The sequence below is a fragment of the Salmo salar genome, chromosome 02 (genome assembly GCF_965601325.2).
Source record: "Salmo salar chromosome 02, fSalSal1, whole genome shotgun sequence".
Classification (NCBI taxonomy): Eukaryota; Metazoa; Chordata; class Actinopteri; order Salmoniformes; family Salmonidae; genus Salmo; species Salmo salar.
Window position 1 is genome coordinate 51,108,484 of NC_138292.1, and position 20,663 is coordinate 51,129,146.

Consider the following 20,663-nt stretch of genomic DNA (forward strand, 5'->3'; position numbering starts at 1 on the left):
TCGTTTTCCATAATCTAAGTTTCATGCATATACATATGAACAAAGACCAGCATTACAAATAGTGTTTCACCATTTATTGAGTACGGAGACAAATAGCAAAAGGTGTCTCAAGCAGTATTTGAAGTATCTAAATATAGTGTAACCTACCAATACATGTATATCAAGTGCCGTGGAGGTAACAATCTTACAATATTGCAGTCCAGAAATGAAAGCTTTACCATCTATGCCAAAAGCCTGGGCCTCTGATGGAGATGTTACAACTGTCATCATGGCATGCTTCAGTATTCCCCCTTCTCTCTAAAAGCATTTGTGTGCCCAGGCCCCATAGGCATATCGAAAGGATCCCACCCTGCTCACCAATGTTGCTGACGGATGTAGAGAGAGACAAGTGCCTCTCACTCTAAAGCTTGTGTGGTCCAGAGACGAGAACTCTACCATCTATGGCGAAAGCCTGGGCTCCTGATTGGGGCAATATAATTCTCCCCACTGCATATTACAATAATCATCCATTTGTCACCTGTTAAACTGAATCTAAACTGAGACGCTCAAACAAGCATGTGTATCTGTAGTTGGTGTTCTTTAACTCTGAAATGCACTACACCTTGTAAGACAAAACCCACAAAGAAAAGACAACAGGCAAATGCATATGCAGTCTCAATGTCTAAATAGTGTGGATAGTACTTGGTTGATCTCTTGGAGCAGGACACAGGAGAGCTGAATAGATCATGTGAGACAATAATTAATAAAACAAATCACAGTAAAGGAATGTAGTTTGTGAGCTAGAAAATAAACATCCTTACAGTCTGAGGCAGGGTGCTCTGCAATCATCCTACTCCAACTATTGATAGGGATAATGTGACATTTCTTATTAGTCAGTATGAATTAAATTAGTGGGTCCTGCCTTGACTGTATTACACTCACACTACTTGTCCTATAGATTTTTGTAGTCTTAAATTATTACTTGAAATAAACTTGATAGCTAAAACGCTCCTTGTCTCAGAATGACATGCTAGCTAGTGATTAAGCTATCTGCTTCTGCTAGCTAGCAACATATCTACTTGCTGTAACTAGCTAGCTAACTAGCAAGCTAGCTACATTACCAATGTTGCGGTGTTCTAAATTAGGAGTAATTTTACAGTTTACATTGATGGTATCGTGTTTCTATAACTAAATAGTTAGATTACAAAAAATAAAATAAACACTTTACCTGATAGCAGTTTGTCGGACAGCAATCTCTCTCGAGGTTTCCTCAGCAGTTTACTACCTTTAGATACGGAAAACGTGGTTGGCTGACATGATCAGCAGAGATAGTACACGAGTTTTGATTAGTTTACAGTTTGATACTCGCCGATGTTTGCCTGTACAACTAGCGAACATTAAAAAAATAATAATTAAAGTGCAAGAATTGACATTACCTACCAACGGAAATACATATACACAATGTGTAAAAACCAGCTACTCCCTCGGCAGAGATCGATCATCTCGAAAACTAAAGCATAGCTTGCTACAGCCCACCACCTATATGAGATAAAAGCGAATTGCGACTGAAAACGATTATTCCCTGGGGAGATGCTTCTTGCCTGGACCTCCACGCAGTCAAGCAAAACAACAAAACATTGTTGAGATTTAAAGCTACGGCGATTTTTTTTTTTTATGTAACAGGCTGTTACTACAATTTCAATTTCAGGTATTTTTAAAATCAATAAAACACGTTTTTAAAAATACGAAAAATATATGTACATTTCAGCCGTTTCAAAATCATTGCTATTACAATTTTACTGTAAGAGTGTTGTCTCAACGAGACAATTCTGTTTACAGTGCTTACAGTCTAAACGTGACAAACTCGCAAGTTTACATTCCAGTATATCTGTAGCTGAGGGTATTACTGCAAAAAGTCTAGTAAGTGTGGAGACCCTATTACTGCGGGATATTCTCCTGCTCATTTCTTAAAGGTTAAATCCCTGCTAGAGGGAGAGGGCAATCCAAATATTTATCCCTCGCGTAAATACGAGCTCCATCGTGATAACCAGTCTTCTCGCTTGACGATTTGGAGGAAAAAACAATCACCGAAAGGATGCAGAGGGCAGCCCTAGAGTATTGTAAATTCATCATCCCACTTCCTGCCAGCGTTTTTCTGTCTCAGTGACACAGCTAATCTCTGAGGATGAGTTATCAGACCATCATGCATCTGACAGAGGTCTGACTCAAGAGCGCCTCTTCTCTTTCTATTTGGAAGACACTACATGAGCACAGCATAACACCTGCAAAAGCAATTTATATTTTAGAAATTATATCACACAAGCATTTTAAAATAATAATAATTTTGATAATAATCCAGAATAATTTTGGTAGCTCATGTTGACCAATAGTGTGTGCCACAGAAAGTATTTGACTCTAGCCACAAAATTAAGGAAATTAGATGGGGGGATTTCGGCAAGGATATTTTCTTTCGTGCCGAAATCCCCCCCTCTATCTTGGGACTGCAAGGTCTGGCACACGTCAGAATCATTTTGGAAGTAACACAATGTAAACTGATGAGCACATGCCATGGTCTCCTCTAGTTCATATTGCTTTTATAATGTTAGCAAAGTACAGTATAAACAAGTGATTATATATGACATTAGAATTATGCCTTAATTAATTGACTTGATGGATCAGTTAAAAACAGTGGTAAAACATATCTTTATGATTCTGGTGGTCAATGACTTTATGTCAATCCATGGAAATGTGATGAGCATGATGAATTTGCGGTTTGTGAAGAGAATAAAGACGTTTATTCTATCACGAGGAGCGAACATTACAAGGATTGCTGGAGCGCACCTGATTAGTAGGGCTAAGTATGAACATTTTTAAACAACTGTGAAAAAAATCATTTTAAAGTGAGATGAGAAAATATGGTTAATATAGCTATTATGTAATACATTTTTGTCCGATTTAATACTGTAAGGCAAAATATTGTGGTGGCGCAACATTGCGATGTTGAGTTTATTTATTTACATTTTTGATCTTTCATTTTTTTTAAAGAAGCTCTCATGCTAGAAAAGGTTGGAGAACCCTGCTGTAGACCTACAATGCCTTTTAAATGAAAGTTTGACAAAGTTCTCTTCACATCAGGTCCCAGACAACAGAGGTTCAGTATACTCTCAAAGTATCATTTCAGAAAGTGTCGTTTGTCTTCATTTGACTTCTCATGTGGTTGAACACAGATGTAGGATCTTAATCATTATAAAAAAATATATAATGCAATGCAGGAATGTTTTACTTGTAGTGTATGAGGTTTTAAAAAGGCTTCTGAAGTTTGTAATTTCCACTTTGAAATTCCAGACTGGATTTTCAGACTGGATTTGTATCAACCTCTACAAATTTTTTTTACATCATAATGTATATAATAATTCACATTTCCTGTTGCTGCAGGATTATTTTCCTGCTGTAGCAAACTGGCTCAAATTAAGGTCCTACATCTGTACATCACCTCCAGAGATCCACACAAAGCTGATTTTGTTTATTACAGTTAGTACTACTACTGTTTGCTTTGACATGCTCACTGCTAATTTTCACAACATTCATTTCCGCATAATAACGGATTCACGAGATTCGCCCTAAGGGGTTGCACAGATGTTGTTACAGCTCTTATGAAAGTAAAAAGCATGCGACTATCAAAACATTTAGTTTGCTCAATGTAGGCCCTTGAGCATACTTCCTGAACAGATTGTATAGAGAATAGGGACTCTTTTATTCACTTTTCATTAACATTAAAAAGAAGCACAGATGTAATTTGTTATTTTGAGGCTGGCTTACGCTTTAAAGCAGCAGACGTGAACCTACATCAAGGGGTGGATCTCCGCAATCAGAGTCTCTATTGTCGTCTTGAATACTAATGTGATGCAATACCTTACAGTCAGGTGTACACAAACAGGAAACACATGTTTTTCAGCGCAATCCACTTTACTCTCACCTCAATTTCACAAATGAGCAATAAGCCAGGTCCATCAATGCTCTATGCATTTAAAGGTCACTAAGCGTAATATGGTCATAAAAACACACCATTTTATAATGCAATTGTTTTAGTGTCAAATATTGACTATACATACAGATACCAAAGATGGCCTCTTGACCATGTCTCCCTCTGGTCTTCTGGACTCAATGACACTTCCTGGATAAATTAAGGTTTAAAAATTAAGAATAAATAAACCCTCACCTAATATGGCCACAACCTCATCGTCCTGGATGACCTCCAAGGACCCGGACACCACGAAACAGAGGCTGTCTACGCTTTCGCCCGCGTGGTAGATGAGGTCTCCAGGGGCACTGTGGGTGGTCTGGAACTCCATGGCCAGGGCCCGTAGGCACCCGTCACTCGCCAGTCGGAAGGCTGGGTGCTCCTTGAACACCTTTCTGTTAAGATGGACGCAAATGTCCGCCCGCATGTCCTTGGGGCAGATCTGCAACACCTGCGGGAGATGAAGGTTACTTATACATATTCACATATTGGTTGTGGTATTTTCTTCGTGGAGTTGATAAACATCAACAAATAGGGCACTGACAGCTGTTAGTGTAGCTAGCTAGCATGCTAACCTTGTCTAACTAGCTAATGATATGGTGTTGCGTTTAAAAAATAATAAAAAATGTACTACATCATATTCCAGCTCTATGGCTGGTTCTGGAGCTGGATTTGTCATAAGCATTGATTTTATTTATTTATATTTTTTATTTAACTAGGCAAGTCAGTTAAGAACAAATTCTTATTTACAATGATGGCCTACCCCGGCCAAACCTGGATGATGCTGGGCCAATTGTGCGCCTTCCTATTAGACTCCCAATCAAGGCCGGATGTGATATAGCCTGGATTCGAACCATGGACTGTAGTGACGCCTCTTGCACTGAGATGCAGTGCCTTAGACTGCTGTGCCACTCGTGAGCCCGATTTAGGGAAAGGTTTGCCACAGATGGAAACCACTGCCCTATCTTTGACTTCGCCATATATTGTCATCTACAAGGTTTTGGCATCGTTCATAAATTGCAGCCGTGAATCCACCTTATAAATAGATGAAATAATATGATGACGCTCCAGTAATATGGATAACTATTGAAAGATAGCTGATATGCGTTTTTCTACTTTGTAATGGACAAGGTGCAACCTTTGGTAGGAAGGTTTCTAGCAGGCTTTGCCTGAAGTACAGCAAAGTCAGCCTGTGCTCACAGGGAAAGTGAAATTATAGCCTACAATGACTGCTCGTGATCATGCACGCTGCAATTTTCTTTCGCAGCGTGGATAGCGGATAACGTTACACCAATCAAAGCAGTGGAGCATGCAGTGAAGCAAAACTTCGGTAGTCAAAAACGTTAATCTTGGGGCGACAGGGGGGGCGGGTTAGCAAAATGCTATCATACAGTTTTATAAAATGGTCCTGTATATATACTTTTAATACAGACTAGCTAAAATATAAGTGAAACGTGACAAATTATCCAATGGATTATGATAATGAAAAAATAATGTAAAAAAAAAAAGTGGAGGTTGAAATACATACGTTTGCACCCCCTAGTTGAATTTGTTCCATGGCTCAGGTAGCCAAGTGGCCACAAGGGTGTTTGGCTCATCTCAGTAGCGAATAGTAATAACATTGCAGCCTTTTCTGATTAATAAACAATGCATGCTGGTGGGTGGTTACATTAAAATAAAACCCAGCCCTGAAACGTAGGCTGACAATAATGTTTGTCATATCATAGGAAAAAACACCACATGCACACAGATTTGCGTGGAGTGGGCAGTTTGAATTTGTCACTTCAAGCCCAAAGATATCATACTTTGACTAAAACGATGTCTTATTGACTTAAATCATTGTGCAACATCATGGGTAAGCTCTGGCCATAGTCTTTCAGTTGAAAAAAAAGTGGATTTCTACTGGTATGGGCATTTAAAAAAGGTTTGAATGAAACAAGTCAAAAATAAGCTAAATCTCCCCCCCCCCCCCAAAAAAAAATGAATGATCCCTGTAACATCAACTTCAAAAGGGGTGAATCTTTGCAAATTTCAGTCTCTCCCTGTTCTGGGAATAGAGGGCCAATTGCACATGATTACCTCTGCACCTCCTATTGTGTCAAATGTTAAGAGGTCATACCCAACAGGCATTTGCAGGACCAGGTCAGGAATAATTCTAATTTAGGATGAGCCGGAAGACAAATAGGACCGGTAATGTTGAAATATGACAGTAGATGACAGAACATCAGATTGTATTTGTAGTTCTGTATGAATCTATTCCCTTTTGACATAATACAATAATGATAATAATAAATTGTAGGGATGTGCATCATTCCCTTTCAAGACGATTCAAATCTAGATACGTGGGCTCCGATACGATACAGGAACGATAAGTTTTAGTTTGAAACTATTTGGTGCGATTCAGTTGAATTCGAGAATGAATCGATGCGATACAATTCGATGCAGTAATATTTGTTGTTATAAGCACATACATTTTCCATTCTAAATTTTAATCTGCTGGTGATGGAACTCATGAGCTGGGCCTCTCTGAGCTGGATCTGTCTGAGTGTGTAAATTATGCTATGGTGTATACTATGTAGGCACCTAATCTGATCCATAAAGGAGACTTTCCATCTACCACCCCAATATCAGATTAGGAGGGGTGGGGACAATGTAGCCTAATTTTTTTGTCCCCCCACTTTGGCTCTGAAATTACCATCACCCACTAATTAACTTCTAATTTTTGCAGATCAAGTGTTTGAGCTAGTAATGTACATGTATCAATATTTTTCCGTTACAAATTAGCTATGACATAGACAATAAATATATAGCACAATTTTGGATTATACCCCCATCTCAAAATCAAATGGTTTTGACCGTTTGGAAGTGTAGTGAGTTTATTTTCTCCTCCCGCTTTAGCCATGCAGTGCTCCTCCCAAAGGTGATTCCTCCTTATGAAATAATGAACTTTAACCTGTATGTCTAAAAATGACCATATACACTAATTGTTTAAAGTAAAACTACCCAAACTATTGCTGATGGGTTTCCTGCCGCAAAATCAAATCTATTGTAAACCCTGCTCAGCAGGTACATCTAGATGAGAATTGTGTTTCTGGTAGCTTACTTTTATTTTGGTTAAAACACACATTTTCAACAGTGCATTGATAACAATAACCTAGCAAATTACATACGTTGTCACTCAACTAATAAACCCTAATATCACGCAAGCCATTTTAGCATTTGAACACAGATGTGCAAAATCAGCAACACGCCTTTTACCTCGCATTGGTCAGCGTGAGAAGCTGGGCACAGTGTGCAGTTTGACTACGCTACTGATATTCCCTAGGGTTGTTCGGAATGCAAAATTACTTGTAGATCAATGACTGTCAACAGTTACATGCTTTTAGTTTGACACTGAAGGAGAGGACACATCAGTTGTCACAAAAGATGAGGTAGTTTTGGAAGGTAAAAAGAAAGTAATATGAGAAAAAAATGTTAGTGAATCGGCGATTCCTAACTTTGAATCAATTTTCTGACTAATGCATTATACATTTGGATCGGTATGGGGTCCGAGGAATGATGCAGTCATATCTTAAACATTTGAATCTGGGGCCGATGAGTATCGGTAAATCGGTAAATTGTATCAATATAATAATAATTATAATAAATTAATAATAATGTATAACAATGACAACATAATACCACCAACACATACCAGTAATATCCATGGTGATGCATAACTTTTGCTTCCTCTCACAGACCAACTTAGCCATGAAATAAAGATGCATACTGTGAGATGGTAACAAAATGGTATGGAAGTTTTTAGCCACGTTTGCGTTACCTTGTCTGTTTCAATGCCTCTAGACATGGACCATGTAGAGACAATGTAGTCCATGACGCGTTCACTGAGGCCCTTTGGCACCTGGTAGAGCTTGAGGAAGTCGCGGACGCTGTTGAGCATCTCGTGGTAGCGGTTGGTGTTGGCGTACATCTGCTGGAAGATGGTGGTCACGTTACCGAAGATGGTGGCATACAGGAGTGCTGGAAAAGACCGATAAAGAGTGTGGTCAATGTGCTGTTAAATATGGCATACTGTAGATGTGTCAACTAAAGGATTCTAGCAAACGGGACCCTTAAAATATGAGCTGGTAAGAATAATGGTTTTGAGTTTATTAGCATTTTTCCACTGACAAGACTGTTCTGTGTATTATTAATAGTGGAAGAACAGACCACTAGAGACCCAAAGGAACCATTCGTGATGTTTTCTTTTGGCAGACAACAGTCTGTAAATCTATCACAATAATATCCCCATATTCACAGTCATAACTTGGAAACATCATTATGTGCCCTTGCAAATGCAGCGATGTGTGTAGCAAAACAAGTGGCATGTTACATTTATCATATCTTCTTCTACAAGGACATTATCTCTCCATTGGTCATAATGGGCTTTGGGAGATGGTCTGTAAAGACAAATGGTGTCACGCTCCCTCTCACTTCCCACTGACTGCTGACCAATCAGCCATCATTCATTCTGTGTCTCAATCCCGCAGCTATCCAATCAATATCGGCTCTCACAATTCATACCCAAGTCAGCACTTTGCCTGAGAATGTGTCGCCCTATTCCCCTTCCAGTGTCCCACTCCTCCACAGCAGGGTCAGAGGAATCAATAGAGGTCCTGTCAACCATTAGTGATGACACTGGTGGCATCCATTTTCAAGGGAAGTGAAACATAGTGCTCGTTTTCAATCGTTCAGGTGGCACACCAAAAGCTGAAAATCACTGGCTTTATTATAATCAAAGGGTCATCATAATTGTTAAACTGAAGGGGATATTGAGCAACCTTGCCAAAGGACGTTTTAGAAGGTGGATGTCATGACTATATTATTGTTGTTGCTGACCCTCGCAGAGGCGGCGAGCGAGCACAACAGGTAAACAGTCAGGGAGACGAGAGAGGGCCTGTCATATACACAATGGGGCAACGCTCAGAGGCATTAGGCTGGGATAAAAACGTCTGTCATTTTTCCAGCTGCAGCAGTGATGAGTGATGGGCCAAATAGACCTGTCTGATCAAGCCACAGAACTGAATTATGGGTAGTCGCCTGGGATAAAAATGCAACAGGATACTGTTGATTACTGTTAAATGCAACATCTTGGGACTGTCCTGACAACATACACTAAGTTGGATCATTCAGTTATCAGAAGCAATTTAAGTGTGTCATTTAATTGTAACTGGATTCAGAGACTTGTCCCGAAGCCACTCCTGCATTGTCTTGGCTGTGTGCTTAGGGTCGTTGTCCTGTTGGAAGGTGAACCTTAGCCCCAGTCTGAGGTCCTGAGCACTCTGGAGCAGGTTTTCATCAAGGATCCCACTGTACTTCGCTCCGTTCATCTTTCCCTCGATCCTGACTATTCTACCATAAAGGCCTGATTGGTGGAGTGCTGCAAAGATGGTTGTCCTTCTGGAAGTTTCTGGAGCTTCTGGAAGGTTCTGGAGCTCTGTCAGAGTGACCATTGGGTTCTTGGTCACCTCCCTGACCAAGGCCCTTCTCCCCCGATTGCTCAGTGTGGCCGAGCAGCCAGCTCTAGGAAGATTCTTGTGGCTCCATACTTCTTCCATTTGAGAATGATGGAGGCCACTGTGTTCTTGGGGACCTTCAATGCTGCACAATTTTCTTGGTACCCTTCTCCAGATCTGTGCCTCGACACAATCCTGTCTCGGAGCTCTACGGACAATTCCTTCAACCTCATGGCTTGATTTTTGCTCTGACATGCACTGCCAACTGTGGGATTTTATATAGATAGGTGTGTACCTTTCTAAATCATGTCCAATACATTCAATTTACCACAGGTGGACTCCAATCAAGTTGTAGAAACATCTCAAGGATGATCAATGGAAACAGGATGCAATTTCGAATCTCAAAGCAAAGGGTCTGAATACTTATGTAGGTGTCTTTTTTAATTGTAATACATTTGCAAAAAATTCTAAAAACCTGTTTTCGCTTTGTCATTATGGGGTATTGTGTGCGAAAAATATATGATTTAATACATTTTAGAATAAGGCTGTAACGTAACAAAATGTGTAAAAAGGGAAGGGGTCTGAATACGTTCCAAATGCACTGTATGTATGTATATGTGTGTGTGTGTGTGTGTGTGTGTGTGTGTGTGTGTGTGTGTGTGTGTGTGTGTGTGTGTGTGTGTGTGTGTGTGTCTGTGTGTGTGTGTGTGTCTGTGTGAATGTACACTACCGTTCAAAAGTTTGGGGTCACTTAGAAATGTCCTTGTTTTTGAAAGAAAATCAGATCAGAAATACAGTGTAGACATTGTTAATGTTGTAAATGACTATTGTTGCTGGAAACAACAGATTTTTTTATGGAATATCTACATAGGCGTACAGAGGCCCATTATCAGCAACCATCACTCCTGTGTTCCAATGGCACGTTGTGTTAGCTAATCCAAGTTTATCATTTTAAAAGGCTAATTGATCGTTAGAAAACCCTTTTGCAATTATGTTAGCACAGCTGAAAACTGTTTTCCTGATTAAAGAAGCAATAAAACTGGCCTTCTTTAGACTAGTTGAGTATCTGGAGCATCAGCATTTGTAGATTCGATTACAGGCTCAAAATGGCCAGAAACAAAGACTTTCTTCTAAAACTCGTCAGTCTATTCTTGTTCTGTGAAATGAAGGCTATTCCATGCGAGAAATTGCCAAGAAACTGAAGATCTCGTCCAACTCTGTGTACTACTCCCTTCACAGAACAGCGCAAACTGGCTCTAACCAGAATAGAAAGAGGAGTGGGAAGTCCCAGTGCACAACTGAGCAAGAGGACAAGTACATTAGTGTCTAGATTGAGAAATAGATGCCTCACAAGTCCTCAACTGGCAGCTTCATTAAATAGTACCCGCAAAACACCAGTCTCAACGTCAACAATGAAGAGACGACTCCGGGATGCTAGCCATTTTACAATTTTACACTGTAGAATAATAGTGAGACATCAAAACTATGAAATAACACATATGGAATCATGTAGCAACCAAAAAAGTGTAAAATAAATAAAAATCTATTTGAGATTTGAGATTATTCAAAGTAGCCATCCTTTGCCTTGACGACAGCTTTGCACACTCTTGGCATTCTCTCAACCAGCTTCATGAGGTAGTCACCTGGAATGGAACTTCCAAACCAAGATGGCGTAGCAGTCAGAAGTCTTTATCCTTCATCTTGTCGTGTCCCATATATATATATTTTTATAACTTTTTCTTTGTATATCTTTTTATATTTTTCTAACCCCTTACTTCAAAATACTCTCCCGTAACCCGCCTCACCCAATGTGGTGTGGACCTGCTTTTTCTCTAAAGTATTTTTCTTTACCTCTATTACTGGAATCTCTCCAACATAAGCTAGCCAGCTAACTAGCCAGCTAACGGTCATCAGCTAACCTTTAACTCAGAAAGCGCTCGCCAGTTTGTACAACGCGATTCAACCAGAGCATACCGGACCTATTTTTCTCTCCATACCCCCGGATTCCTACCGCAAGCTCTGAACCTTCTCACCTTCCGACCTTCGCAGCTAACGTCCCCTGAATGCTAGCTGTCTAGAGCACAATGGACTGTTAGCTTACGAGGCCCATCGAATACATTCCGAAGCTACTAGCTAGCAGTCAGCTATCCTTTGCTAGCGGTCATCAGCTACCTTTATCCCGGATAACTCTCGCCAGTCTGTACAGCGCGACTCAAACCAGAGCTAGTCGGACTTATTCTTCTCCATATCTCCGGATTCCTACCGCAAGCTCTGAACCAATTTTATATATATATATTTCACCTGGAATTATAGCAGCTAACGTCCCCTGAACGCACAGCCACTAATCCGCGGCCTGCTAGCTATCTAAAGCACATTGGACTGCTGGCTTAAGAGGCCCTTCGGACATATTTCTTTGGCCACTATACATATTTTGCCAATTGGCCTGGTTTACCACACGGAGCCCTGCTGATCCGTCCGCTGATGTAACTGCACGAGGGGGCCACAACAGACTTTCCTCCGTCGCGTTGTCCCTCTAAGGCCTTTCTGTTAGCCTGCTAGCCCCATGCCGCTAGCTGCCTGAAGCCACGCACTGGACTCGTATGATCACCCTGCTACGCATGCCTCGCCTTAACCTGTTAGGGCTAGGGGGCAGTATTGACAAGGCTGGATAAAAAAACATACCCGATTTAATCTGGTTACCACTCCTACCCAGTAACTAGAATATGCATATACGTATTACATATGGATAGAAAACACCCTAAATTTTCTAAAACTGTTTGAATGGTGTCTGTGAGTATAACAGAACTCATTTGGCAGGCAAAACCCTGAGACATTTTCTGACAGGAAGTGGATACCTGATGTGTTGTATTGCCTTTAAACCTATCCCATTGAAAAACACAGCGGCTGAGGAATATTTTGGCACTTCCTATTGCTTCCACTAGATGTCACCAGCCTTTACAAAGTGTTTTGAGTCTTCTGGAGGGAGATCTGACCGAACAAGAGCCATGGAACGATGATGTCCCATTAGACACCTGGTTGCGCGAGTTCATGTTGGGTACCCTCGTTCCAATACGTTATAAAAGAGTATGCATTCGTCCACCTTGAATATTATTCATGTTCTGGTTAAAAAAGGCCCTAATGATTTATGCTATACAACGTTTGACATGTTTGAACGAACGTAAATATATTTTTTCCCCTCGTTCATGACGAGAAGTCCGGCTGGCTTAGATCATGTGCTAACAAGACGGAGATTTTTGGACATAAATGATGAGCTTTTTTGAACAAAACTACATTCGTTATGGACCTGTGATACCTGGAAGTGACATCTGATGAAGAGAATCAAAGGTAATGGATTATTTACATAGTATTTTCGATTTTAGATCTCCCCAACATGACGTCTAGTCTGTATCGCAACGCGTATTTTTCTGGGCGCAGTGCTCAGATTATTGCAAAGTGTGATTTCCCAGTAAGGTTATTTTTAAATCTGGCAAGTTGATTGCGTTCAAGAGATGTAAATCTATAATTCTTTAAATGACAATATAATATTTTACCAATGTTTTCTAATTTTAATTATTTAATTTGTGACGCTGACTTGACTGCCGGTTATTGGAGGGAAACGATTTCCTCAACATCAATGCCATAGTAAAACGCTGTTTTTGGATATAAATATGAACTTGATAGAACTAAAAATGCATGCATTGTCTAACATAATGTCCTAGGAGTGTCATCTGATGGAGATTGTAAAAGGTTAGTGCATCATTTTAGCTGGTTTTATGGTTTTGGTGACCCTGTCTTTGAATTGACAAAACATTACACACAACTCTTGTAAATGTACTGTCCTAACATACTCTAAATTTATGCTTTCGCCGTAAAACCTTTTTGAAATCGTAAAACGTGGTTAGATGGCTAACAATTTAGTTCCACCTCCCACACACGCAGTGACATCACCTGGTTAAAATGCTATTTCTAGAGACAATATCTCTTTCATTATCACTACATGCACAGGTTTACCCCCACTGTATTCACATCCTACTATACCTTTGTCTGTACATTATGCCTTGAATATATTCTACCGTGCCCAGAAATCTGCTCCTTTTACTCTCTGTTCTGAACTTACTAGACGTCCAGGTCTGATTGCCTTTAGCCGTACCCTCATCCTACTCCTCCTCTGTTCCTCTAGTGATGTAGAGGTTAATTCAGGCCCTGCAGTGTCTAGCTCCACTCCCATCCCCCAGGCTCTCTCATTTGTTGACTTCTGCAACCGTAAAAGCCTTGGTTTCATGCATGTTAACATTAGAAGCCTCCTCCCTAACTTTTATTCACTGCCCTAGCACACTCCACCAATCCAGATGTCCTAGCCGTGTCTGAAACGTGGCTTAGGAAGACCACCAAAAACCTTAAAATTTCCATCCCTAACTATAAAATTTTCCGACAAGATAGAACTGCCAAAGGGGGTGGTGTTGCAATCTACTGCAAAGATAACCTGCAGAGTTCTGTCTTACTATCCAGGTCTGTACCCAAACAATTCGAGCTTCTACTTCTAAAAATTAACCTTTCCAGAAACAAGTCTCTCACCGTTGCCGCTTGCTATAGACCACCCTCTGCCCCCAGCTGTGCCCTCGACACCATATGTGATTTGATTGCCCCCATCTATCTTCTGAGCTCGTGCTGCAAGGTGACCTAAACTGGGACATGCTTAACACCCCGGCCATCCTACAATCTAAGCTTGATGCCCTCAATCTCACACAACTTATCAATGAACCTACCAGATATAACTCCAAATCTGTAAACACGGGCACCCTCATAGATATCATCCTAACTAACTCGCCCTCCAAATACACCTCTGCTGTTTTCAACCAAGATCTCAGCGATCACTGCCTCATTGCCTGCATCAATAATGGGAATGCGGTCAAACGACCAGCCCTTATCACTGTCAAACGCTCCATAAAACACTTCTGCGAGCATGGCTTTCTAATCAACCTGGCCGGGGTATCCTGGAATGACATTGACCTCATCCCGACAGTAGAGGATGCCTGGTTATTCTTTAAAAGTGCCTTCCTCACCATTTTAAATAAGCATGCCCCATTCAAAAAATGTAGAACCAGGAATAGATATAGCCCTTGGTTCACTCCAGACCTGTCTGCCCTTGACCAGCACAAAAACATCCTGTGGCGTTCTGCATTAGCATCGAATAGCCCCCGTGATATGCAACTTTTCAGGGAAGTTAGGAACCAATATACACAGGCAGTTAGGAAAGCTAAGGCTAGCTTTTTTAAACAGAAATTTGCATCCTGCAGTACTAACTCAAAAAAGTTCTGGGACACTGTAAAGTCCATGGAGGATAAGAGCACCTCCTCCCAGCTACCCACTGCTCTGAGGCTAGGAAACACTGTTACAACCGATAAATCCACTATAATTGAGAATTTCAATAAGCATTTCTCTACGGCTGGCCATGCTTTCCACCTGGCTACCCCTACCCCGTTCAACTGCCCGGCACCCTCCACAGCAACCCGCCCAAGCCCCCACCATTTCTCCTTCACCCATATCCAGATAGCTGATGTTCTGAAAGAGCTGCAAAATCTGGACCCCTACAAATCAGCCGGGCTAGACAATCAGGAACCCTATCTTTCTAAAATGATCTGCCGAAATTGTTGCAACCCCTATTACTAGCCTGTTCAACCCCTCTTTCGTATCGTCTGAGATTCCCAAAGATTGAAAAGCTGCTGCGGTCATCCCCCTCTTCAAAGGGGGAGACACTCTAGACCTAAACTGCTACAGACCTATATCTATCCTACCCTGCATCTCTAAGGTCTTCGAAAGCCAAGTTAACAAACAGATTACCGACCATTTTGAATCACACCGTACCTTCTCCGCTATGCAATCTGGTTTCAGAGCCGGTCATGGGTGCACCTCAGCCCCGCTCAAGGTCCTTTCGACTCTGTCAATCACCACATTTTTGTTGGCAGACTCAACAGCCTTGGTTTCTCAAATGATTGCCTCGCCTGGTTCACCAACTACTTCTCTGATAGAGTTCAGTGTGTACAATCGGAGGGCCTGTTGTCCGGACCTCTGGCAGTCTCTATGGGGGTGCCACAGGGTTAAATTCTCGGGCCGACTCTCTTCTCTGTATACATCAATGATGTCGCTCTTGCTGCTGGTGATTCTCTGATCCACCTCTACGCAGACGACACCATTCTGTATACCTCTGGCCCTTCTTTGGACACTGTGTTAACCTGTTAGGGCTAGGGGGCAGTATTGACACGGCTGGATAAAAAACGTACCCGATTTAATGTGGTTACTACTCCTGCCCAGTAACTAGAATATGCAAATAATTATTGGCTTTGGATAGAAAACACCCTAAAGTTTCTAAAACTGTTTGAATGGTGTCTGTGAGTATAACAGAACTCATATGGCAGGCAAAAACCTGAGAAGATTCTGAACAGGAAGTGGCCTGTCTGACAAGTTGTTGTTCATCTTGGCTCTTTTTATTGAAGACTGAGGATCTTTGCTGTAACGTGACACTTCCTACGGCTCCCATAGGCTCTCAGAGCCCGGGAAAAAGCTGAATGATATCGAGGCAGCCCCAGGCTGAAACACATTATCGCGTTTGGATAGTGGCCGATCAGAGTACTCTGAGACTCGAGGGCGCGAGATGTTTTTATTTTCTCTCTCTTTGTACGTATACACGCTTTCCAGGTCGGAATATTATCGCTTTTTCACGAGAAAAATGGCATAAAAATTGATTTTAAACAGCGGTTGACATGCTTCGAAGTACGGTAATGGAATATTTAGACATTTTTTGTCACGAAATGCGCCATGCTCGTCACCCTTATTTACCCTTTCGGATAGTGTCTTGAACGCACGAACAAAACGCCGCTATTTGGATATAACAATGGATTATTTGGGACCAAACCAACATTTGTTATTGAAGTAGAAGTCCTGGGAGTGCATTCTGACGAAGAACAGCAAAGGTAATAACATTTTTCTTATAGTAAATCTGACTTTGGTGAGTGCTAAACTTGCTGGGTGTCTAAATAGCTAGCCCTGTGATGCCGGGCTATCTACTGAGAATATTGCAAAATGTGCTTTCACCGAAAAGCTATTTTAAAATCGGACATAGCGAGTGCATAGAGGAGTTCTGTATCTATAATTCTTAAAATAATTGTTATGTTTTTTGTGAACGTTTATCGTGAGTAATTTAGTAAATTCAACGGCAGTGTTCGGTGGGAATGCTAGTCACATGCTAGTCACATGCTAATGTAAAAAGCTGGTTTTTGATATAAATATGAACTTGATTGAACAAAACATGCATGTATTATATAACATAATTACCTAGGGTTGTCATCTGATGAAGATCATCAAAGGTTAGTGCTGTATTTAGCTGTGGTTTGGGTTTATGTGACATTATATGCTAGCTTGAAAAATGGGTGTCTGATTATTTCTGGCTGGGTACTCTGCTGACATAATCTAATGTTTTGTTTTCGTTGTAAAGCCTTTTTGAAATCGGACAGTGTGGTGAGATTAACGCAAGCGTCCCACCTAGCCCATAGAGGTTAACTAACCTCCAGATGGGCTTCAATGCCATACAACTCTCCTTCCGTGGCCTCCAACTGCTTTTAAACGCAAATAAAACTAAATGCATGCTATTCAACCAATCATTGCCCGCACCTGCCCGCCCATCCAGCATCACTACTCTGGATGGCTCTGACTTAGAATACGTGGACAACAACAAATACCTAGGTGTCTGGCTAGACTGTAAACTCTCATTCTAGACTCACATTAAGCATCTCCAATCCAAACTTAAATCTAGAATCGGCTTCCTATTTTGCAACAAAGCATCCTTCACTCATGCTGCCAAACATACCCTCGTAAAACTGACCATCCTACCAATCCTCAACTTCGGCGATGTGATCTATAAAATAGCCTCCAACACTCTACTCAACAAACTGGATGCAATCTATCACAGTGCCATCCGTTTTGTCACCAAAGCCCCATACACTACCCACCACTGCGACCTATACGCTCTCGTTGGCTGGCCCTCGCTTCATACTCGTCGCCAAACCCACTGGCTACAGGTTATCTACAAGTCTCTGCTAGGTAAAGCCCCGCCTTATCTCAGCTCGCTGGTCACCATAGCAGCACCCACTCGTAGCACGCGTTCCAGCAGGTATATCTCACTGGTCACCCCCAAAGGCAATTCCACTTTTGGTCGCCTTTCCTTCCAGTTCTCTGCTGCCACTGACTGGAACGAACTGCAAAAATCACTGAAGCTGGAGATTCCCATCTCCCTCACTAGCTTTAAGCACCAGCTGTCAGAGCAGCTCACAGATCACTGCACCTGTTCATAGCCCATCTGTATACTGCCAATCTATCTACCTCATCCCCATACTGTATTTATTTATTTATTTACCTTGCTCCTTTTGCACCCCAGTATCTCTACTTGCACATCTATCTTTTGCACATCTTCCATTCCAGTGTTTCATTGCCATATCGTAATTACTTCGCCACCATGGCCTATTTATTGCCTTAATTCCCTTATTTTACCTAATTTGCACTCACTGTATATAGACTTTTTGTTTTCTTTTTTCTACTGTATTATTGACTGTATGTTTTGTTCATTCCATGTGTAACTCTGTGTTGTTGTATGTGTCGAACTGCTATGTTTTATCTTGGCCAGGTCGCAGTTGCAAATGAGAACTTGTTCTCAACTAGCCTACCTGGTTAAATAAAGGTGAAATAAAACAATTTATTAAAAAAATTCAATTAACAGGTGTGCCTTGTTAAAAGTTCATTTGTGGAATTTCTTTCCTTCTTAATGCGTTTGAGCCAATCAGTTGTGTTGTGACAAGGTAGGGGTGGTATACAGAAGATAGCCCTATTTGGTAAAATACCAAGTCCATATTAATGCAAGAACAGCTCAAATAAGCAAAGAGAAACGACAGTCCATCATTACTTTAAGACATGAAGGTCAGTCAATCAAGAACATTCGAAGAACTTTGAAAGTTTCTTTAAGTGCAGTCGCAAAAACCATCAAGCGCTATGATGAAACTGGCTCTCATGAAGACCGCCACAGGAAAGGAAGACCCAGAGTTACCTCTGCTGAAGAGGATACGTTCATTAGAGTTAACTGCACCTCAGATTGCAGCCCAAATAAATGCTTCACAGAGTTCAAATCAAATTGTATTAGTCACATGCGCCGAATACAACACCTTACAGTGAAATGCTTACTTACAAGCCCTTAACCAACAATGCAGTTAAGAAAAATACAAAGAAACAAAAGTAACAAATAATTAAAGAGCAGCAGTAAAATAACAATAGCAAGGCTACATACAGGGGTTACCGGTACAGAGTCAATGTGCGGAGGCTCCGGTTAGTCGAGGTAATTGAGGTAATATGTACATGTAGGTAGAGTTATTAAAGTGACTGCATAGATAATAAACAGAACAGCATCACCGTAAAAGAGGGGGGCGGGGGGGGGGGCAATGTAAATAGAAGCCTCTTGGACCTAGACTTGGCGCTCCGGTACTGGTTGCCATGCGATAGCAGAGAGAACAGTCTATGGGCGGCTGGAGTCTTTGACAAGTTTTAGGGCCTTCCTTTGACACCGCCTGGTATGATGTACTGGTGATGTACTGGGTCGTACACACTACCCCTTGTAGTGCCTTGTGGTTGGAGGCCGAGCAGTTGCCATACCAGGCAGTGATGCAACCAGTCAGGATGCTCTCGATGGTGCAGCTGTAGAACCTTTTGAAGATCTGAGGACCCATGCCAAATCTTTTCAGTCTCCTGAGGCGGAACAGGCTTTGTCGTGCCCTCTTCAAGACTGTCTTAGTGTGCTTGGACCATGTTAGTTATGTGGACACCAAGGTAATTGAAACTCTCAACCTGCTCCACTACAGCCTGGTTGATGAGAATGTGGGCGTGGCTCGGTCCTCCTTTCCTGTAGTCCATAATCATCTTCTTTGTCTTGATCACGTTGAGGGAGAGGTTGTTGTCCTGGCACCACATGGCCAGGTCTCTGACCTCCTCCCTATAGGCTGTCTCGTCATTGTCATCAGAAAACTTAATGATGGTGTTGGAGTTGTGCCTGGCCATGCAGTCATGAGTGAACAGGGAGTACAGGAGGGGACTGAGCACGCACCCCTGAGGGGCCCCCGTGTTGAGGATCAGCATGGCGGATTGTGTTGTTACCTACCCTTACCACCTGGGGGTGGCCCGTCAGGAAGTCCAGGATAAAGTTGCAGAGGGAGGTGTTTAGTCCCAGGGTCCTTAGCTTAGTGATGAGCTTTGAGGGCAATATGGTGTTGAACGCTGAGCTGTAGTCAATGAATAGCATTCTCACGTAGGTGTTCCTTTTGTCCAGGTGTGAAAGGACAGTGTGGATTGAAATAGAGATTGCATCATCTGTGGATCTGTTGTGGCAATATGCAAATTGGAGTGGGTCTAGGGTTTCTGGGATAATGGTGTTGATGTGAGCCATGCCCAGCATTTCAAAGCACTTCATCGCTACAGACGTGAGTGCTACGGGTCGATAGTCATTTAGGCAGGTTACCTTAGTGTTCTTGGGCACAGGAACTATGGTGGTCTGCTTGAAACATGTTGGTATTTTAGACTCAGACAGAGAGAGGTTGAAAATGTCAGTGTAGACACTTGCCAGTTGGTCAGCGCATGCTCGGAGCACATGGCCTGGTAATCCGTCTGGCCCTGTGGCCTTGTGAATGTTGACCTGTTTATTGACGCTTTGCCTGTTTGATGGTTCGTTGGAGGGCATAGCGGGATTTAGAGTCCTGCTCTTTGAAAGCGGCAGCTCTACCCTTTAGCTCAGTGCGGACGTTCCCTGTAATCCATGGCTTCTGGTTGATGTATGTACGTAGAGTCACTGTGGGGACGACGTCATCGATGCACATATTTATGAAGCCAGTGACTGATGTGGTGCACTCCGGAAGAATCCAGGAACATATTCCAGTCTGTGCTATTAAAACAGTCCTGTAGCTTAGCATCTGCTTCATCTGACCACTTTTTTTATTGACCGAGTCACTGGGGCTTCCTGCTTTAGTTTTTGCTTGTAATCAGGAGGATAGAATTATGGTCAGATTTGCCAAATGGAGGGTGAGGGAAAGCTTTGTAACCGTCTCTGTGTGTGGAGTAAAGGTGGTCTAGAGTTTTTT

At 41.8% G+C, this 20,663-nt stretch overlaps 1 protein-coding gene and 1 long non-coding RNA gene across 2 annotated transcripts in view; both read right to left on the reverse strand.

The window, feature by feature from the left end:
- Nucleotides 1-20,663, reverse strand: part of LOC106585074 (voltage-gated delayed rectifier potassium channel KCNH1) — a 59,766-nt gene that overhangs the window by 20,957 nt on the left and 18,146 nt on the right. The window contains exons 9-10 of the mRNA XM_014170860.3: nt 7,821-8,020; nt 4,199-4,451 (exon numbers count right to left, since the gene is read on the reverse strand). Of these exons, the coding sequence (XP_014026335.1) occupies nt 4,199-4,451; nt 7,821-8,020 (453 nt within the window). The remainder of the gene's footprint in view (nt 1-4,198; nt 4,452-7,820; nt 8,021-20,663) is intronic.
- Nucleotides 64-2,137, reverse strand: LOC106585081 (uncharacterized). Its single transcript, XR_014381230.1, has 4 exons — nt 1,420-2,137; nt 1,208-1,289; nt 801-838; nt 64-714 (listed from the first exon to the last, which is right to left on the reverse strand). It is a non-coding gene; the product is annotated as an uncharacterized LOC106585081 (long non-coding RNA).